This window comes from Branchiostoma floridae, chromosome 1 (genome assembly GCF_000003815.2).
Source record: "Branchiostoma floridae strain S238N-H82 chromosome 1, Bfl_VNyyK, whole genome shotgun sequence".
Classification (NCBI taxonomy): domain Eukaryota; kingdom Metazoa; phylum Chordata; class Leptocardii; order Amphioxiformes; family Branchiostomatidae; genus Branchiostoma; species Branchiostoma floridae.
In genome coordinates, this window is record NC_049979.1 from 24089752 (window position 1) to 24112394 (window position 22643).

General features: G+C 41.2%; 3 protein-coding genes across 6 annotated transcripts; all 3 read left to right on the plus strand.

Annotated features, from left to right (window-relative positions):
• Nucleotides 1–46: 46 nt before the first annotated feature.
• LOC118417169 (kelch-like protein 24) lies at nucleotides 47–3719 on the plus strand. Its single transcript, XM_035822599.1, has 2 exons — nucleotides 47–157; nucleotides 1167–3719. Exon 2 carries the CDS (start codon nucleotides 1176–1178, stop codon nucleotides 2904–2906), a length of 1731 nt encoding a protein of 576 aa, XP_035678492.1. The 5' UTR covers nucleotides 47–157; nucleotides 1167–1175; the 3' UTR covers nucleotides 2907–3719.
• A 1295-nt stretch (nucleotides 3720–5014) lies between these two features.
• On the plus strand, nucleotides 5015–11314 carry LOC118417173 (kelch-like protein 24). The gene is made up of 2 exons (XM_035822612.1): nucleotides 5015–5168; nucleotides 9196–11314. The coding sequence occupies exon 2, from the start codon at nucleotides 9205–9207 to the stop codon at nucleotides 10915–10917; it is 1713 nt and encodes a 570-aa protein (XP_035678505.1). The 5' UTR covers nucleotides 5015–5168; nucleotides 9196–9204; the 3' UTR covers nucleotides 10918–11314.
• A 1838-nt stretch (nucleotides 11315–13152) lies between these two features.
• LOC118417179 (kelch-like protein 24) lies at nucleotides 13153–22579 on the plus strand. 4 transcript variants are annotated; one of them, XM_035822634.1, is made up of 3 exons: nucleotides 13175–13295; nucleotides 18154–18279; nucleotides 19810–22579. In XM_035822634.1, the coding sequence occupies exon 3, from the start codon at nucleotides 19819–19821 to the stop codon at nucleotides 21499–21501; it is 1683 nt and encodes a 560-aa protein (XP_035678527.1). In that variant the 5' UTR covers nucleotides 13175–13295; nucleotides 18154–18279; nucleotides 19810–19818; the 3' UTR covers nucleotides 21502–22579. The 4 variants fall into 4 exon arrangements, with proteins under 4 accessions (XP_035678518.1, XP_035678527.1, XP_035678544.1 ...); XM_035822651.1 differs by having other exon boundaries at nucleotides 18154–18274; XM_035822625.1 differs by lacking the exons at nucleotides 18154–18279; nucleotides 19810–22579 and adding an exon at nucleotides 13899–17462 and having other exon boundaries at nucleotides 13153–13295.
• Nucleotides 22580–22643: the final 64 nt, after the last annotated feature.

Below are 22643 nucleotides of genomic sequence, written 5' to 3' on the forward strand. Positions count from 1 at the left end.
GTTATTTCTGCCACCCCCGAATAATTTGAACTATCCCACGGTTGACCTTTGAACTTAAAGGAACTTCCCGCGCTTTGTTGGCGCTTTGTTTGCTTCCAGCTGTGAATCGCCAGTCGCGGACAAAAGAACTGGCTTCGTAGAACGTCAGCAGGGGGAGGTAGGAAAGCTGTAACTTTAAAGTTTAATACAAGACGAGAGACGCAATTACCTATTAGTAAGCGTCTATTATCAAACTTATGGTAACGTTTATAATTTGGACTGAAAAGGAGGGATAGTTGTGCTACTTTCTTGGCTGACAAGACAGGCCCGATCTGCTCCTACTTCATGTCTTCACGGCGTTCTCTGCTTTACTTTTTCCTATAAAAGGTCGCTTCAAAATGAGCTCAAAATCCTGCAATACAGCACAGTTCGGTGTAATAGATCTATATCCCTAAAACATCCAGTAAAATTATGATAAGAGTCATAAGACTGTATCTAGTATAAAACTAAAAGCTTTGACACATGTAAATAAGAGTACTGTTAGTTTGGAAGGGTTTGCGGAAAAGACAGGGCCCAGCGGCTGGGCTGGCGACTTTCACCCTACATACCCTTGAGGCCCAGAGGGGTAGCCTGGAATAGCCAGCCCAGGCACTGAGCCTAGCCTTTTCTGAAGGGCTGCATGCTCTTTTCCAGATGGCGTAGGCAGGCCTTTTCCCCCCGCTATTCTAGGGGACTCTACTTTATGTCAGATAATTCATATTGAGGTGAAAAGTTCCTGTAGAGCATAGTCAGTGCCTATGAGGTATAGGGTGGACAATTCTAAAATTTCCCATGTAGCAAAGCTACTGCAATTGACATAAAGAGTAAATGAGCCTAAAAATTTCTTGTAAATCATAATCTGCCCTCCCAATTTCGTAAGCCATAGTAGAGACACCAACATTGACCTGTTGGCATTAAGCTTAGCTTGGTCAACCAGAAAAAATAGTGTTTCAGAGGGTCAAGATTTCAAACTCTGTAATATTGTCTGCAATCATCTGACCAGTCAACACTACCTGCGTCATTATACTAGCAATGAGCCAGATTTAACCTACTAGTATAGCATTCTCAAACAACTAAGGAACAGTTTTGCATATTTACTTAAACAACATTGAGGATGAATGATCAATATAAGTCCTTGTGTTTTGCAGGATTGAGGTATGATGGCAGAGGCACAGAGATCACAGGCATCACATGACTTCTGCCACAATCCACATGCAGGCTCCCTCTTGCAGGGTTTACAGGAACTGCGATCTGACAACCTCCTGACAGATGTTGTCCTTTGTGTCTCTGGAAAAGAGATTCCATGCCATCGAAATGTTCTGGCTGCCTGCAGTGAATACTTTCGTGCAATGTATTGTAACGGACATCGTGAGAGCAAAGAGCACAAAGTGACCATACATGAAGTCACCCCCGGAGCCTTGCAGCTTCTTGTTGACTTCGTGTACACATCGAAAGTGACCATCACACAGGACAATGCTTTGAAACTGCTAGAAGGGGCCAACTTTTTCCAGATTCAACCTGTCCATGATGCTTGTGTGAATTTCATCTCCAACAACCTGAGTGACAAAGACTGTCTTCAGATGATGCACGTAGGAAATGTGCTGTCCTGCCCAGACCTGGAGATAAGAGCGAGGTCATATGCCTTGAAGGAGTTTGCATCAGTCAGCAAAACACCCGAGTTCCTTTCTTCGACTAAGTCTCAGCTCATCAAACTTATCTCATCTGATGACCTCAGTGCTACAGAAGAAGTCGTGTACACAGCAGTGATGACATGGATCAACCACGACACTGATGAGAGGAATAAGGACATGAAAGAGCTGATGGAACTGGTCAGGTTTCCCTTCATGGACAAACAGTACTTCTTTGAGAATGTAGAGACGAATGAAGAAATAAGGAATTCTTGTCAGGATATCATGACAGAAGGTCGCAGATGCCAGCTCTTTCCAAGAGAGATTGAGTCACCTCGCACCCGTCCCCGCCAAGCCAGTGGTCTGAGGGAGGCAGTAGTGGTCATTGGATGGATAAATGAAGATGAGAATACAGTAGGTCGTAACTCCTGCTCCATCACAATGACCAGTGATGCAGAGCCCACAAGCTCAAGTTGGATTGATGTGACTGAACTACCTGAAGGCTTTGAAGGGGATTGTGAATATCCATTTCCTGTGGCTGTCCTGGGCACGAGTGACATTCTCATGTCTGATCAACAGGATGCGTGGCTGTACCAGTTAGAACTGAACTCCTGGTCCAAGCTTGCACAGATGAACTTGGAGCGGTATCATCACAGGCTGTCAGTGTTATATGGTAAAGTGTATGCAATTGGCGGCACAGACAGAGATAATACGCCATTATCATCAGTTGAGGTCTATGACCGAAGGCAGAACAAGTGGACTGAAGGTGTTCCTCTCCCACAGCCTAGGTACTGTCATGCAGTTGCAGTATTGGACAGCAGTATATATGTGATGGGTGGGTTTGAGAGAGAAAATACAGCAACCATGTACCGCTTCAGCCCAGGAGACTCACAATGGCAGTCCATGAGGGACATGCCTGGTGTAGGTGAATATGTGACTGCCACAGTCCTAAATGGTGACATCTATCTGGCTGGGGTGCAGTCGTCCATTTACTGTTTCAGGCCCAGTGAAAGTGGTGGTGTCTGGAGTAAGGTAGTATCAGGTATTCTAGAGGATTGTGGCATGACTGTGTTGAAGGGGAAGGTTTATATCTATGGAGGCTATGATACAACAACTGGTGATGATGATGATGATGATGATGATGATGAAAGTACAGATGTCATGTGCCTTGATCCGGAAACCCAGTCACTCAGCCATGTAGGAAACATGGCCAAGGATGTATACCACATTTCTTGCATCACAGTACTTAAGTCTTGCTGATGAACAAAACCAGAAGTCACATTTTTGTGACACATCCTGGGTAAATGTCTGTAAGATAAGAGTTTCTCAGGATCTTTAGGTTACTCTTAAGTCATTTCAGTTCTACTGGAAAGCTGTTTATTATCTTTCGTCAGTTTAGTTTCTATAGTAAACATTTGTTATGTATGTTTATTTGTTAAATAGCGATACATAAAAGCTTGTTGATTCCTGCATTGTGTATTCCCTGATGTTGACAGCATAGTCTAGAAAACAAAAGTTTTGAATTTGACTGTTTTATAAGTCAATTTGATGAAATGCAAGTTGACCTTTCTTAACCCCTCAATGGCCTGCCTTCTTGCTATTTCCAGTGTGCTACTAGTATTCAACTGTGTTGATTGCAAACTGGTAAAATAATGTGTTGAAGTCTTTGTAGTGTACCCCCCCCCCCCCATTTTGAATTTTGTTGTCTACTTTTTCTTATAGAAGTTAGTGCCTCCAGCATGTGTTCCTGTAATGTTGGTAACCAAGCCAAAGGCTTGTTGGCAACTTTTGGAGTAAAAACAGAACTTGATTTTGAGCCATGACAACGAGATAGTGATGTTAAGTAGACAACAACTTGGAGTGTACTTGTATTTTGTTGCCTTACATACAAACATGTGTCAAAGACAAGTATCAGATGCATTGTAAGTTAAAAGTAGAGAAAGAATGGAACTTAGTTACAGCTGCCGTTATATAGTTTTTAACACACTGTTACAGTAGTTTTCTTATATTAGGTTGTAAGGTTAGCATGAAATGTGATCATGGGAAACATCAGAAAAAAAAAACCCAGTTGTACATGTATTTGAGAAAGGTCTTCTGTGATGTGTGAGTTTATACCCAGGGAATAGAAACTTTAGATAACTGCATGCAGTAGCATTTGGAAGCAAATGTAATATTCTGCTTGGCATCGAAGTCCATAGAAAATGTTTTCTGTAATGTGTAGGAAAGAAACTTTGCTGAAAAAGGGAAGATACTGTGGTCAGTCCAGAGAATGCCAACATGTCCCCTGTAACGTTACCAGGTAGTATCCAACAAACCTACTGAAGTAGAGTCCATTCCAAGACACCGTGCAGATGTTTGTTGCTATTGTTTAGAACTGATTTTAAAGTTTTGTAATTATATGTCTAAGACATTTGATACTTTAGAAATATTTTTAACACTGTTTCAACTTTATAATTATTTCCCTGGTCCTGTAAAACTTTGGAAATATTCATGGTGTGGAATTGGATACTTCTAATGGTTTCTAAATAATGATAACAGCATTCTACCATTATTTACCATTTTCTACCATTTTTTGCAAATGGTTCAGGGGTCTGGGAAGATAGCAATTCACACATCCTTGCAAAGTATGGTTGGGTGCCATGCAACAATGGCCCACCACAAAGGATCCACCAGTGCCCAGCTGTGAAATCTAAAAATATACAGAGGCTACAATATGGCTTACTTTTATGGGGGCAATAAACTAATTTTACCATTCGGCAAAGTTTACAAATATTTGTAAATAAATGTCAAATATTCACACAGAGGTTTCAGAATTATTCTAAATAAAGATATTTTTGTACAGTTACTTTCAAAATGTTTCTTAAATATTCAAAGGAATTCAAATAGATGAGTATTTTATAGTCAATTGTTTGAAAAGAATTTAATAATTGTGGCTTAGATATTCTTTTGTTGAAAATAATTCAGACTTATTACAAATATCACCTAAAAACCCTCATGGTGTCTTGGAATGGACTCTACCCCCTGAGTTACCATTAAAGTTAAAGAAGAAGTAAAATGATACAGTAAAGAAAAGGAAGAAAGTCGAGCTGGGAATGTAGATTCTACAGTCAAAAAGGAAAAGAAGTCAGATCCGCACACGATAGATATTTTTTTAGATTGGACCCGGGCTGGGGTCTGGTATCCAGGCTAATTAACGTCCCAGAATCCAACGAAATAAAATAGTTACCGGTATAGTAATCCTGATATTCCGACCAGAAAGGAGATGACATCTGCATTACGTCAAATCTAACATGGCGGCGACCATGGACGCTGACGAAAACAAAATATTTCTAGGATTTGATATTACAAACCTGCAACAATTACAGCTGTTTTATACCTACCCCTGCATAATTTGAACTATCCCAAGAATGACCTTTGAACTTTCAAGATTGCTTCCAGCTGCGATCTGACAGCATCTCCAACACGCGGGCTGGATTCCCGTCTGAAATACCCATTGATTTTGTTGAACTTCAGCAGGGAGAGGTAGGAAACAGCTACTGCATTAACCGTTATAACTGTAAGCGTTCCTTTATTAATATCAAAGTTTCGGGGACGATTTTCGAATTGGAAAGAAGGATGTGCTGCTTTCCTGATAAGGCAATCCCCATCTGTTTCTTACATCTTGCTCTACTGTGCTGTTTATCATAAAATGTCGCTTCAAAATGACCTGCAAACTTGCTCCAAGTTGGTGTAATAGATCTATATCCCCACAATGTCTGGTAAATGAGTATGGAACTAAAAGCTTTCCCACATAATTTTCAAATTTTTTCAAGTGTGGAAGGGTTTATGGAAAAAGAAGGGCATGGGCTAGCACCTGTGATGACAAGCCTGCATACCCTGTGGCCCACAAGGGGTACCATAGCCTGGCATAGCCAGCAGCTAAGGGACTAGTAGCCTGGTATCCAGCCGTATTATAGCTCCCGAGTCCTCTCCCCACATGGGTTTGATGAAAGAGCTGGGCTGTCTACCTGGGCTGTCTACCTGGGCTGTCTACCTGGGCTGTCTACCTGGCCTGGCTATCACGTCAGGCTACTCAGATCCCCCCATTCATAGCCCCATTATATGGCACTCAGCTGATTGACAGGCATAGTAATTGCTTATCTCCAACCTGCCAGTGACCGGAGACTGGCCTGTCCATGTACACCACTGGCTGGGCCCTTCGGGAATATGTCTGGGAGGCATTCCTTGCAGGAACACAAGTACCAGCACTGTGTGTAGTAATAATTATGGGGATATGTCCCAGATCCTAATTTTGAAGCTGTTTAGTCTTGCATTTCAGGACTCCATGTATTCCTAAAAGCTGTTAGTCAGGACTATTCCTAAAATGAAGTATTTGCAAAGTAACAAATGACTCCGATTTCACATGTTATATAAGACCTAGTCTAGAAGAAGATAATCCTTTATCATTCTATTTTGTAAAAAGATTTTATAACGGTAAGGTTTTCTTGTTATTTCGGCAATATGGCATTACTAGTATATGTACTAGATTGGTCTGAAAATTGCAAGCTAGTAATTACTTAGTTAATATTTTGTTTGTTCATATATGCCCCTGTGGTGAAATCTTGCCTAGCCAATATCTTCTCGGACTCCTACCTTGTTGTGTTGGGTAAATGTTTGACCTAGAAAACAGAGGTCCTGGGTTCATATCCTTTGACATATCACAAAAGCTGTGCTGGTAATACAGGACTTTCCCCACTCCATCCAATTGTACAAGGGGGTTGGATAGATTATTGGCAGTGGAAGGAGAGGATTGGGCTCTGTCCTGGACACAAAAATTGTACAGTGGATAACAATCCACAGCCTCTAAAAGGCTATGTGACTACCGACAGGGTCCTCCCCAGAGGATGAAACAAGGGCGGCCCTCCATTATGTTCCTGGCCCAGCACCACTATAACGTTACTACTTTTAAAATTTAGTGTGTTTCTTCCTATTTTCCTGGTTGGGTTTGCTAAAATTCATGACAATTCACAGATTTTTGTGCCAAGCGGTGTCACTTTTCCAATCAACATTGGCTGCAAAAACTTGTGAATGGGCGATGATCAAAACAATAGTCGTTTCACTATTGCTAAAGGAATTGCTATTATTCTCGGAGAACTTGACACATTCTGTCATTGCAAAATGATCCCATTTTCATGAAAACACTTAAACAGTGCAAACGTGTTTACTTCACAATCTTTACACTTTACAATCTCAACTTGTCAGAAAATAAGATTAGGTTTTCCAAAAATAATCATCTTACCGTCAGGTTATTTTTGCCAGTCTCTCCACTATATAATAAAAACTAGAGTTCGGGGACCTCATACCTCCATGAAATATTTATTGCTTTTTTGTGGATGGTATGTATGTTTATAGTCGGTTGTATTTCAGAGTAATGGTTATAAATGTTATGGGAAAGTAGTGGTGTATTTATTTAATGACATAGAGGATGTCCATCTGATTAGTAATTATTAAAATGTGACACTTAATTGTGTAATGTGCGTTTAAGAGGTCGACGGCATATGGTAGCGTGGTGTTCCTTAAGCTTGATGTTTGGCATTTAAACTGTCTAAGGTTGTCAGCATTATTGAGGTTCGACTATGTGCCTCAGAGCGGTGTGGTGGGAGGAAGTTGGGAAACTCAGAAAGACGAAGGGATGTGGCCAACTTTAGTCAGATGGTGATTTGATTTTCCACCAATATGTCATAACATCAGCTGTTCACACGGTACAAAAATGAGATGCACACTTTCCTCTGATAGCCCTACATCAACTGTAAGATGAATACTTGGCGCCAACCCCGTCTGCTAAAAAACAAGTACCATTGGCTACGAAAGAGACAACTAACAACTGTCCCTTATCGTAACGAAATCAGAACATCTGTATCGCCCATAAAACTTCTGACACCCAACCCATCTAAGATGAGAGGACCTAATGGCATTTTAATCACCATGTCACTCAAATCAGCAGTACAGTATGTGAGACATCCATACCTGTTAAGCATTACTGTTAAATGTACCTCAACTTCTTACAATTATACTTACGCTTCACATCTCCATGATATCCTAAGCAGACATAAATAAAACTAATTATCATATTAAAAAAACTCGGGGTTCCCCAAACAGCTGCCATACAAATCACCTCACTATCTGCTTGGAGCTAAGCCCATTAACAAACACTTAAAGCACGATGCCTGGTCCAATATATCGCAGATATAGGGGGGATTTCTGATATTATTACATCGATTATAACGACAGATACGGCGCCCAAAATCACATCGATTCGAGCTTTTATCACAGCCCACCAACACAACAAGTATGAAACCAATCCATCCAGCCATTCTTGAGTAATCTTGTACACAGACAGAGACACAGTAATCTTGTACACAGACAGAGACACATATCAGAAAATATAACCTCCATGACATTTCATGGAGGTAACTACTGTGCCAACTGTTACAAATATTTCAAACAGTCCTAAGCAGACATAAATAAAACTACTGGGGGTTCCCCAAACAGCTGTCACCTCACTATCTGCTTGCAGCTAAGCCCATTAACAAACACATACAGCACGATGCCTGTACCAATATATCTCAAATATAGGGGTGATTTCTGATATTATTACATCGATTATAACGACAGATACGGCTCCCAATATCTCATCGATTCGAGCTTTCATCGCACCCCACCAACACAACAAGTATGAAACCAATCCATCCAGCCGTTCTTGAGTAATCATCTACACGGACAGAGACACATAACAGAAAATATAACCTCCATTCCATGACATTTCATGGAGGTAATTATGGGGAGAAACCTGACCGAGAGTGTATATGTCAATATGGCATACTAGTATAGAGAACAAGGAGGTACAACTATACCCCCCTTGGTCAGTACAACTTTAGCTTTACAGTGATTTATGCTCGTCTTTCTTGTTGTGCAAGCTGAGATTTTCTGTCCTAGAAGATAGATATTCAATAAAGAAACAAATTTCACACATACACACATGCACGCGCGCACACACACACACACACACACACACACACACACACACAAACACACACACACACAGTGCTGGTACTTGTGTTCCTGCAAGGAATGCCTCCCAGACATATTCCCGAAGGGCCCAGCCAGTGGTGCAGATGGACAGGCCAGCCTCAGGTCACTGGCAGGTTGGAGATTAGCAATTACTATGCCTGTCAATCAGCTGAGTGCCATATGATGGGGCTATGAATGGGGGGATCTGAGTAGCCTGACGTGATAGCCAGGCCAGGTAGACAGCCCAGGTAGACCGCCCAGGTAGACAGCCCAGCTCTTTCATCGAACCCCTCCGCAAATACATTTCCTTAGTATGCTTGTGGACAGAAGAGACTCGGGAGCTATAATACGTCTGGATACCAGGCTTAGGCACTGGGCCCAGAATTTTCTGTACACCTGACTATGGAATAGTCTTACATATTTACTTAGCTGCTATACATAATAAATGGGATAGCAACATTGAGGATAGATAACTTGAATAAGTCCTTGTGTTTTGCAGGATTGAGGTATGATGGCAGAGGCACAGAGATTGCAGGCATCATTCGACTTTTGCCACAATCCACATGCAGGCTCCCTCTTGCAGGGTTTACAGGAACTGCGATCTGACAACCTCCTGACAGATGTTGTCCTTTGTGTCTCTGGAAAAGAGATTCCATGCCATCGAAATGTTCTGGCTGCCTGCAGTGAATACTTTCGTGCAATGTTCTGTAACGGACATCGTGAGAGCAAAGAGCACAAAGTAACCATCCATGAAGTCAGCCCTGGAGCCTTGCAGCTTCTTGTTGACTACGCGTACACATCGAAAGTGACCATCACACAGGACAATGCTGTGAAACTGCTAGAAGGGGCCAACTTTTTCCAGATTCAACCTGTACATGATGCTTGTGTGAATTTCATATCCAACAACTTGAGTGACAAAGACTGTCTTCAGATGATGCACATAGGAAATTTGCTGTCCTGCCAAGACCTGGAGATAAGAGCGAGGTTGTATGCCTTGAAGGAGTTTGCAACACTCAGCAAAACACCCAAGTTTCTTTCTTCGACTAAGGCTCAGCTCATCACACTTATCTCATCTGATGACCTCAATGCTACAGAAGAAACAGTCTACACAGCAGTGATGACGTGGATTAACCACAACACTGATGAGAGGAATAAGGACATGAAAGAGCTGATGGAACTGGTCAGGTTTCCCTTCATGGACAAACAGTACTTCTTTGAGAATGTAGAGATGAATGAGGAAATAAAGAAGTCTTGTCAGGATATCATGACAGAAGCTCGCAGATGCCAGCACTTTCCGAGAGAGATCGAGTCACCTCGCACCCGTCCTCGCCATGCCAGTGGCCTGAGGGAGGCAGTAGTGGTCATTGGATGGACGATTGAAGATGAGAATAGTCTGTCTAAGTCCAGCTACATCACAATGACCTGTGATGCAGAGCCCACAAGCTCAAGTTGGATTGATATGACTGAACAACCTGAAGGCTTTGAAGGGGATAGTGAAAATCCAATTCCTGTGGCTGTCCTGGGCACGAGTGACATTCTCATATCTGATCAACAGAATGTATGGCTGTACCAGTTAGAACTAAACTCCTGGTCCAGGCTTGCACAGATGAACTTGGAGCGGTATGATCACAGAATGGCAGTGTTATATGGTAAATTGTATGCAATTGGTGGCAGTGGCACAGACAGAGATAACACAGCATTATCTTCAGTTGAGGTCTATGACCGAAGACAGAACAAGTGGACTAAAGGTGTTCCTCTCCCACAGCCTAAGATTCAACATGCAGTTGCAGTGTTGGACAGCAGCATATATGTGATGGGTGGGTTTGATGAATCTGAGCTAACAGCCACCATGTACCGCTTCAGCCCAGGAGACTCACAGTGGCAGTCCATGAGAGACATACCTGGTGTAGCTAAATATGTGACTGCCACAGTCCTAAATGGTCACATCTACCTGGCTGGGGTACAGTCGTCCATTTACTGTTTCAGGCCCAGTGAAAGTGGTGGTGTCTGGAGTAAGGTAGTATCAGGTGTTCTAATGGACTGTGGAATGACTGTGTTGAAGGGGAAGGTTTATATCTATGGAGGCTATGATACAACAACTGGTGAAGAAAGTACAGATGTCATGTGCCTTGATCCAGAAACCCAGTCACTCAGCCATGTAGGAAACATGGCCAAGAATGTATACCACATTTCTTGCATCACAGTACTTAAGTCTTGCTGATGAACAAAACCACAAGTCACATTTTTGTGACACATCCTGGGTAAATTTTTGTAAGATAAGTGTTTCTCAGGACCTTCAGGTTACTCTTTAGTCATTTCAGTTCTACTGGAAAGCTGTTTATTATATTTCGTCAATTTAGTTTTTGTAGTAAACATTTGTTATGTATGTTTATTTGTTAAGTAGCGATACATAAAAGGTTGTTGATTTCTGCATTATGTATTCCCTGATGGTGACAGCATAGTATAGAAAAAGAAAGTTCTGGACTTGGCTGTTTTATAAGCAAATTGGATGAGATAGAAGTTGGCCCTTTTTTAAATAACCCCTGAAGGGCCTGCCTTCTTGCTAGTTCCAGTGTACCATTCAACTGTATTGATTGCAAACTGGTAAAAAGATGTGTTGTCTTTGTAGTTACCCCCCCCCCCCCCCCCTGTTTTGAATTTTGTTGTCTACTTTTTCTTATAGAGGTTAGTACCTCCAGCATGTGTTCCTGTGATGTTGGTAACCAAGCATGTTGTCACCTTGTTGGCAACTTTTGGAGTAAGAACAGAACTCGATTTTGAGCCATGACAACAATATAGTGATGTCAAGTAGATAACAAGTTGGAGTATACATGTACTTTTGTTGCTATACGTACAAACATATATGTCAAAGACAAGTTTTAAGTTAAAAGTAGAGAAATAATGGAGCTTAGGCCACACCAATTTGATTTCTTGGTTCACGGATTCGCTCGCTCCTATTTTTTGGAAAAAAAAATAAAAATAAAAATTACCACTCAGCACATTTTCACCATTAATGAAACCATTCACCAACTTTCTGGTGTAGCAAATTGGCCTTTATGTTATAAGCTCCTTAAAGGGTGGGTACAGGTGCTGTTACTGTACAATAATAGTGTTTTTGTACTTTTTTCAAACTGAAAACTTTTTTTCTTTATGTTTTGGATTAGCCGTTACCTTTACCCCAACCATTTTATGATTTTTATTTTTATTTCGCCCTTTCGCTCCAAATTTTTTATGAAAAAATCCGTGAACCAAGAAATTAAATTGGTGTGGCCTTAGCTACAGCTGCCATTATATATTTTCTAACATACTGTTAACAGTAGCTTTCTTATGTTAGGTTGTAAGGCTAATCATGAAATGTGATCATGGGAAACATATCAGAAAAAGAAACAGTTGTGCTTGAGAAAGGCCTTGTGTGATGTGTGAGTTTATAACCAGGGAATAGAAAGATAACTGCATGTAGTTAGTAGTATTTGGAAGCAAATTTGATATTTTGCTTGGCATCGAAGTCCATAGAAGATGTATTCTGTAATGTGTAGTATAGAACCTTTCCATGCAAGATATGCTATAGTAAGTACAGAGAATGCAAACATGTCCCCTTAACCCAGCAAACCCATCCAATTACCAAACCCGAGTCACCATCAAAGAAAAAGCATAATGCTGCAGTTAAGCAATGGAAGAAAGAGCTGAGAATGGTAGACCCTACAGTAAAAAAGGAAAAGAAGTCAAAGTCCAATTATTTGTCAAAAATGATGAATTTTGGTGACAGTCTGAATGACACGGCTGAAATAGATGACATATCAAGAATGCTTGACTAGCACGATGTAAACTGGAAGGCCTGACACTTAGGCTGACAGGATTCTGACAGTGACAAGTAGTTTCTAGTTTTTTTCTATCATATGTCACGGTGAATGGAGATGGTGACATTTAGCTAAATTACAAAATGGCCCACCATTGTAGCAATTCTGAAAGTGATGTTGCATTTGCCACATATTCTAACGCTATAATATGTGGTTGTAATGTAACATTGATTAAAGAGATTGTAAAGATAATCTACAAATTGAAATCAAGCTATACGAAGGTCTGCATGGGGGGTCCTGGCAACGCTTTACGTTAATGTTAGAAACTTTAATACGTAACGTTCTAGCGTGGAAACCAGACCCCAGCCCGATCTCAAAAATATCTATCCTACACGATAGATAATTGGTCATAATTTTTAGATTGGACCCGGGCTGGGGTCTGGTATCCACGCTAGTAATGTTCCAGCATCCCACGAAATAGATTAGTAATCCTGATATTCTAGCCGGAAAGGAGATGACACCTGCATGGCGTCAAATCTAACATAGCGACGACCATCGACGACGAAAAAAAATTTTTTTTCTTGGATTTGGTGTGATACCAAATCCAAGAAAAAAATACTGCTGTTTTATACCTGCACCCCCCCTTCATGATTTGAACTATCCCAAGAATGACCTTTGAACTCCCAACAACTTTTGATTGCTTCCAGTTGCGATCTGACAGCATCTGTGCTTCGCCACACGTGTGCAGGATTCCCGACTGAAAATTATACCCATTTATTTCGTTGAACTTCAGCAGGGAGAGGTAGGAAACAGCTAACGTTACTGTATTTACCGACATATAATTGTAAGTCTTCCTTTTCAAAGTGTCGGTGACGATTTTTGAATATACTGTGCTGCTTTCCTGACTGACAAGACAGATCAAGACAGTCCCCATCTGTTCCTTGAATCTTGCTCTACTGTGCTGTTTATCATAAAATGTCGCTTCAAAATGACCTCCAAACTTGGTGTAATTGATCTATATGCCCACAATGTCCGGTAAATGAGTATGAAACTAAAGCTTTCCCACAAATTTTTTCAACCAAGGACGTTTAATATATGAGTGGAAGGGTTTGCGGAAATGATGGGCATGGCCCAAGCCTGCGATGACTAGCCTGCATACCCTGGGCCCACAAAAGGTAGCCTGGCAGCCAAGGGACTGGGCCCAGAATTTTCCGTAGACCTGACTATGGAATAGCCTTACATTTTACTTAGCTGCTATACGTAGTAATGGTATAGCTGATTAATGTAAGTCCTTGTGTTTCACAGGAATAAGTACAGCATTCTCACACAACTATGGAACGGTTTTGCATATTTACTGAAACAAAATTGAGGATGAATGATCAATATAAGTCCTTGTGTTTCGCAGGATTGAGGTATGATGGCAGAGGCACAGAGATCGCAGGCATCATTCGACTTTTGCCACAATCCACATGCAGGCTCCCTCTTGCAGGGTTTACAGAAACTGCGATCTGACAACCTACTCACAGATGTTGTTCTTTGTGTCTCTGGAAAAGAGATTCCATGCCATCGAAACGTTCTGGCTGCCTGCAGTGAATATTTCCGTGCAATGTTCTGTAACGGACATCTTGAGAGCAATGAGTCCCAAGTAACTATCCATGAAGTCACCCCGGGTATCTTGCAGCTTCTTGTTGACTTCGCGTACACGTCAAAAGTCACCATCACACAGGACAATGCTATGAAACTGCTAGAAGGGGCCAACTTTTTCCGGATCCTACCTGTGTGTGATGCTTGTGTGACTTTCATATCCAACAACCTGAGTGCCACAGACTGTCTGCAGATGATGCACATAGGTAATGTGCTGTCCTGCCCAGGCCTGGAGAAGAGAGCGAGGTTGTATGCCTTGAAGGAGTTTGCATCAGTCAGCAAAACACCCGAGTTCCTTTCTTTGACTAAGGCTCAGCTCATCAAACTTATCTCATCTGACCGCCTCAGTGCCTCTGAAGAAGTCGTGTACACAGCAGTGATGACATGGATCAACCTTAACGCTGACGAGAGGAATAAGGACATGAAAGAGCTGATGGAACTGGTCAGGTTCCCCTTCATGGACAGGCGATATTTTTTGGAGAATGTAGAAGGTAATGAGGCCATACGCAAGTCTTGTCAGGATATCGTGACCGAAACTCGCAGATGCCAGCTCTTTCCAGGAGAGATCCAGTCACCTCGCACCCGTCCCCGCCATGCCAGCGGTCTGAGGGAGGCAGTAGTGGTCTTTGGAGGGCATTCAAATGAGAATACAGGAGGCAGTCATGAATCCAGTTCCATCACCATGACCTGCAATGCAAACCCAACAAGGTCCACTTGGATCCAAATGACTGAGCTACCTGAAGATTCTGAAAGTCCATTTCCTGTGGCTGTCCTGGGCACAAGTGACATTGTCACGTCTTTTGCCAGTGTTGGCAAAGATGTGTGGCTGTACCAGTCAGAACTGAACTCCTGGTCCAAGCTTGCACAGATGAAGTTACAGCGATACAGTCACAGACTGGCAGTGTTATATGGCGAAGTGTATGCAATTGGTGGCAAAGGTGGACATGATAAACCAGTATCATCAGTTGAAGTCTATGACCGAAGGCAGAACAAGTGGACTGAAGGTGTTCCTCTCCCGCAACCAAGGTCTTGTCATGCAGCTGCTGTGTTGGACAGCAGCATATATGTGATGGGTGGGTTGAATGCAAAAGACGAGCTGACAGCCTCTGTGTACCGCTTCAAGCCAGGAGACTCACAGTGGCAGTCCATGAGGGACATGCCTGGTTCAGGTGAACGTGTGACTGCCACAGTTCTAAATGGCCACATCTACCTGGCTGGGGTACAGTCATCCATTTACTGTTACACTCCCAGTGAAGATGGTGGTCTCTGGAGTGAGGTAGCATCAGGTGTTCTAATGGACTGTGGAATGACTGCGTTCAGTGGGAAGGTATATACTTATGGAGGCTATGATACTACAACTGGTAAAGTAAGTACAGCTGTCATGTGCCTTGATCCAGGAACCCAGTCTCTCAGGCATGTGGGAACCATGGCCAAAGGTCTCTACAACTGTTCGTGCGTCACAATACTTAAATATTGCTGATGTACTGAGGACTGCTCTGCATTAATTGTTGACAGCAGCCTCATGACACATTTTGGTACTACATTCTATGTAAGCAGTTACTTGACTCATGAATGGTCCAAAATCATTTGGTTTGACAAAAATGTGTGTTCATGCATTACTTCATGATTCTGTTTCTGTAGCACCTTGGCAGAGCGACAAAGGAATGATATCAATAGGAGACAACATGACATTTGTTTATTTGCATGTAATGACATAATGATCTTACAAGACTATTTGTTGGACTGAAGCAACATTCTGGGTAGCTTTCTGCAAGATGAGAGTTTCTCAGGACTTTGACTCTACTCCAGGGTTGTAGCCAGCCTGAAATCATTTTCCGTCCCCTCGTTTTTGAATCCTATCAAGCACCCAAGGTACAAGAGGTTGTGCAACGTTTCTAGGGGGGTCTGAACATGTTCCCCAGAAATGTATGAAATCTAGACCCTCTGAAATGCTATTTCCTGCATTTTGAGGTGTAAATTTTGCTGGTAGACCAAGTTGTTCAACGTCATCTGTTTTGGTGAAAAATTACACATTTAGCTTAGGGAAACAGTTTTATTATATCTTAGTTTACATATCAATTTTTGTCCATCACAGAGGACAGAATAGGAAAAAACTTTTTTCCGTCCCCAGCTTCAAAATTCCGTCAAAGGACGGAAGGACGGGTGCTGGCTAGAACCCTGTTCTACTCTATAGTCAGTTCTGTTGGAAACCTTTGTAGTATATTTTATCCAATTCTTTTAGTTTCCTTAGTAAACATTTAATATGTATGTGTGTATAACAAACATAGAAATATATAAAAGCTTGTTGGTTCCTGCATTATGTATTGCCTGATGTTGCCAACATAGAAAATTTGATGGCAACATATGAAAAGACGTTTTTGACCTGGCTATGGTATGTTTTATTGGCCGATTTGATGAAATGCAAGTTAGACTTTTGTTACTCCCTTGAGGGCCCTTACTCTTTGTTCATTGCAAACTGTGAAAATGATGTGTTGAAATCTTTATAGTATAGTACCTTTAACCTTATGTTTAAATTTGTTAACCTTAAGTCTCCTTTTTTTGTAGAAATTAGTACGCCCAGCATGTATTATCTGATGCTGGTAACCAACCTTGTTTGCAACTTTTAGAGTAAGTAGGACCCAATTCTGAGTCATGACAACCAGATAGTGAAAGTTGCTGTATCAACATATTAAGTTGAGATATATTGAAAAGCTTTTTAGTATCTTTTATCAACATGATTTAGTTTCCTTCACATATATTTGTAGTTATATTTGTTACAAACCCAAGAATAAAACTTATTAGAAGAACATGAAAGCTTGTTGATTCCTGCATTGTTGATGCCAACATCAAAAATGTGATGACAACATAGAAAAAAAGTTTTGTATTGTTGTTTTATCAGCCAACTTGATGAGATACAAGTTAGACTTTTCTTACACTTACATCATATTCTTTGTGTTCATGGCTTTAAGTTCAATTTTTCATTTGAAGTTAGTATGTAGAATGTATTTTGGGATGATGGTATTAAACCAACATTGTTGGTAACTTTTGGAGTAAGGGTTACGGGCCCAATTCATGACAACCAGATAGTGATTTAAAGTAGGTAACAAGTTGAAGTATAGAGTTTTGTTGTTGTAAGGACAAACATATTCAAGACAAGCACCGACTGCATGTTAATTAACTTAAAAGTATAGAAAGAATGGAACTTAGATACAGCCGTCATCTTATAACGTGTTAGTTTTCTTAAAACATACTGTTTTATTAGTTTTCTTACATCAAGGAATGTGATCATGGGAAAAATCACAAAAAGAAAGTTGTGTTTGAGAAAGGCATTGTGTGATGTGTGAGTTTATATCTGGAGAATAGAAAGTTACTGCCTGCAGTTGTATTTGGAAGCGAATTCATGACCTTTTTGCTTAGTATACTGTGTTCTGTAATGTAGAAGTGCCCCCTGAGATACCATCAAAGAAGAAGCAAGATGATATAGTAAAAAAAAGGAAGAAAAGAGCAGGGAAGGGAGGAGAACACGTACAGTCAAAAAGGTAGTCAGAGGCAAACCTATTCGTAAAAATTAATGCCTAATGCTAAAGACAAAGAAGACCAAGGACTGAATGAGGTTTTATTTCATTTCATTCATTGAAAATGCAAACAGTGCATGACATTCCACTTGTGACAAGTGTTAACCAGGCAGCAGCAAGGCTGGTAGCTGCTACCACTGATCAAGGAGGTCTTTTTTCAACCACCTTGCACTGATGACCTGATGTTACAGTTTGAAGGCTGCAGATGAAAAAGATGAAAATCCAGAATGATTGAATAGCATGAAGTAAAGTGGAAGGCCTGTCAGCTCTATATAGTTTACTGTGTAAATAATTCTAGGTTCTTTTAATATATCGTGCACAGCCCAGCTCTTTCAGCAAACCATAAAATATTACACACTGCCACCCCCACATGATTTGAACTATCCCAGGTATAACCTTTGAACTTCCAGGAACTTCCCGCGCTTTTTTTATTGATTCCAGCTGTGCTTGGCCAGACGGCGTGAGACGCTGATCACGAAGCCAAGACGCGGGCGCGCGGTGAAGAGCTGGATTATTTATTTCCAGATCGAAATACCCGTTGACTTCGCTGAACTTCAGCAGGGTGAGGTAGGAGACAACTTAAGTTAATTGTTGTAGGGCTCCCTTATCAACATTTCCGTAACATTTGTTGTAACAGTTACATGTACTATAAAGAAGGCATACTGTGCTAGCTGTGCTACTTTCCTCACTAACAAGACAGTCCCCTTATGCCAACAAATTTGCCTACACAGAAAAATGTCGCTTCAAAATAGCCTCCAAAGTTTCTTTGTAAACCTGCAATGCAAAACAAGTTGATGTGATAGATCTTTAACCCCACAACGTCCCGTAAAATTATGATAGGACCAGCTCTGGTATTAGTATAAAACTAAAAGCTTTCACGCATTTTGACGGGTTTACGGAAAAGGCTGGGCCCGGCAGGTGGGCTGACTCCTGTATGCTAGTACCATTGGGGCCCAGAAAGGGGTGTACCAAAAGTGCAAAATGAAATGGAAAGTTCAGAGAAAATGCGAAATGGAATGTACAGGAAGTTCGAAACGAATCGAAATGAACGATTATGTTAATTGTTATAGAACGAAATGGAATGTAGAGAAAGTGTGAAATAGAACACACAAAAAAAATGGAATGAAATATGAAGCAAATTCAAAATTGATGGGAATATAAGGTTACATTTGTGAAAGGATTAAAGTACAAAATGCATAACAATAGGTAACATGCTAAATTGATTTTATACGGAGCTTTTGTGTTTGTGCGGCCAAATTATTCTCTTGACATCAGCTAAATACAAGGAAACGGAATCTAGATAAGAAAGTAATGACTCAAATGCAATTAATAGTGTGTCTCAGGTATCGATTTATATACATTTTCAGAATTTACCCTCAATGAGGCAAGATTACAGTATTGTTGTTGTGTTTGAGTGGTTTCTGTTCTCCAAAGATGGGAGTGCCAGGTTTCTGGAATAGATGGGGTCAGTGGACTAGTGGGCTGGGCTAGTGCCCCCCTTTTTTGGGGCCCCACTGACGTCTAGCTACACGGTAGTGCAGATGCAGATATGCCGCATGCATGGTCTCAGCAGCTTTGCAACGTTCAATCTTGCATTCTTCCTTTGATTCCTCCTGATTATGAGCTTTTAGCATTTGGGAACGAGCCGCGAAATGTCAAAATTAAACATGTTGTAGGTGCATTTGCTGCCCAGAGTACCTCTTACTTATATTCCCATCAATTTTGTTTTATCTTGTTGCATTTTGTTCCTTATTGTTCCTTTTGTTCTATTGCTCACTTTCTGTACTTAACATTTTGTTTTCCATTTCGTTCTATTTTACACTTGATACACCGCCAGAAAGTGTAGCCTAGGCGCTAGTCGTACTGCCTTCTCTGTAAACCCAACTATAGAACAGTCTTGCATATTTACTTAGTTGCTTCAAATGCAGATGACATTAGATGCAATGATGTAGCAGTGATGATGGCAGACAGTAAGCAGATGACAAAATGCTAATCTACTAGTATATCCCAATTTGTAAGTTGATCTGCTAATTTGAATATTAACTACTAATCGAATGTCCTGACCGTAAATGATCAATAAGTCCTTGTGTTTTGCAGGATTGAGGAATGATGGCAGAGGCACAGAGATCGCAGGCATCATTCGACTTCTGCCACAATCCACATGCTGGCTCCCTCTTGCAGGGTTTACAGGAACTGCGATCTGACAACCTCCTGACAGATGTTGTCCTTTGTGTCTCTGGAAAAGAGATTCCATGCCATCGAAACGTTCTGGCTGCCTGCAGTGAATACTTCCGTGCAATGTTCTGTAACGGACATCTTGAGAGCAAAGAGCACAAAGTATCTATACATGAAGTCACCCCCGGAGCCTTGCAGCTTCTTGTTGACTTCGCGTACACATCGAAAGTGACCATCACACAGGACAATGCTGTGAAACTGCTAGAAGGGGCCAACTTTTTCCAGATTCAACCTGTCCGTGATGCTTGTGTGAATTTTATCTCCAACAACCTGAGTGCCAAAGACTGTCTTCAGATGATGCACATGGGCAACATGTTGTCCTGCTCAGACCTGGAGAAGAAAGCAATACTGTATGCCTTGAAGGAGTTTGCAACAGTCAGCAAAACACCCGAGTTTCTTTCCTTGACTAAGGACCAACTCATCACACTTATCTCATCTGATGACCTCAGTGCTACAGAAGAAGTCGTGTACACAGCAGTGATGACATGGATTAACCACGACACTGATGAAAGGAATAAGGACATGAAAGAGCTGATGGAACTGGTCAGGTTCCCCTTCATGGACAAGCAGTACTTCTTTGAGAATGTAGAGAGCGACAGAGCCATAATGAATTCTTGTCAGGATATAATGACAGAAGCTCGCAGATGCCAGCACTTTCCAGGAGAGATCCAGTCACCTCGCACCCGTCCCCGCCATGCCAGCGGTCTGAGGGAGGCAGTAGTGGTCATTGGAGGGATGAGGAATAGAGAACACTTCTCCCCCATCACAATGACCTACTCTGCTCAGCCATCAAGCTCAAGTTGGATCCCTATGACTGAAATGATCCAGGAAAATTACCATCCGTTTCCTGTGGCTGTTCTGGGCACAAGTGACATTGTCATGTCTGTCGGCAAGGATGTGTTGCTGTACCAGTCAGAACTGGACTCCTGGTCCAGGCTTGCTAAGTTGAGCTTGGAGCGGTACAATCACAGACTGGCAGTGTTATATGGTAAAGTGTATGCAATTGGTGGCATTGCCACATCTCCCTGTCAACATCTAGCATCAGTTGAGGTCAATGACCGGAGACAGAACAAGTGGACTGAAGGTGTTCCTCTCCCACAGCCAAGATGGTGTCATGCAGCTGCAGTGTTGGACAACAGCATATATGTGATGGGTGGGCTCTGGTTAGCTGATAAAACATCTACCATGTACCGCTTCAGCCCAGGAGACTCACAGTGGCAGTCCATGAGAGACATGCCTGGTATAGCTGACCATGTGACTGCCACAGTCCTAAATGGTCACATCTACCTGGCTGGGATACAGGCATCCATTTACTGTTACAGGCCCAGTGAAGATGGTGGTGTCTGGAGTGAGGTAGTATCAGGTGTTCTAAAGGACTGTGGAATGACTGTGTTCAAGGGGAAGGTTCACATCTTTGGAGGCTTTGCCGGTAGAAAAGAAAGCACTGATGTCATGTGCCTTGATCCAGACAGCCAGTCACTCTGTCATGTGGGAACCATGGACAAGGGGCTAAACCATGCTTCTTGCATCACAATACTCAAATATTGCGGATGAACTGCATTATATGTTTAAAGCCACATTTCTACATTGTATGAAAGCAGTTGTTACATTAGTTGGTTCAAGGAAAATGTGTGTTCACATTTCATTTGATGATTCTGCTCCTGTAGCACATTGGCAAAGAAAACTGAATATAATTAGATGAGCAGGAGACCTTGACTATATTTTGGAATGAAGAAACATCCAGTGTAATTCCTGTCACTGAGATTAATCCATTTTTGCAGCTACTTAAGTTGTATTGGAAACCATCTCGACAATAAATAGATCTGATACTATAGTGAAAACCATTTAGTATCAATCGTTTGTGCATTTACAAGATGCAGCAGTACACAAAAGCTTTTTGATTCTACTTTGACAAGAATTTGTGATGACAATATAGGGAAAGTTTAGCACTTCATTGTGATTTGATGAAAGGGTAGTTAGTAGACTTTTCCTACCCTCTGTCTTGCCATTGCTCTTTGCAAAATTATGTGTTGAAATTTTAATAGCATAATATCTGTTCTGCATGAAGACTTTTGTTTGTTTAAGTCCACTTTTTCTATTATTCGTAAGTGACCACAAGCATGTATTCTTGATGTTGGTAACTTTAGAAGTATAAGTAGGGTTTGATTTTGAGCCATTACAACCAGATAGTAATTTAACGCAGATCTGATGCAATTTTGTGAAAAGGACAAACACTCTGAAGACCAGTACCAGTGGCAATCAATCAACTAGAGTAAATTTTTTCCTTTTTCTTTTTTGACATTCTGGTACTGTTACCGTAACGCTTAAGTAGTTATCATATGTTATGTATCTATTGACTAGAAAGATAACTACATGTACATTCAGAAGCATTTGGAAGCAAATTCATGATATTTTGCTTTGTATCAAAGAACATAAGAAAATATATTCTACAATGTGTAGAATAGAGCCTCTGCTTATCTATGGTAATGTTACTCTCTAACAAATACATTTTAGTGTGTTTATACACAATCTATACATTTAAGTCCTTACTGAACTTGCCTTCTGATATCGTAAGAGCAAATCCTTTAATTTTTGCGGTGTAAGTGTCAGGTCGTCACAAATACACAGATTTGCAAATCATGCCGCAACTGAGCCAAACTTTAATTCTTCCTCAGGGATTTATGTTAGTCATATGA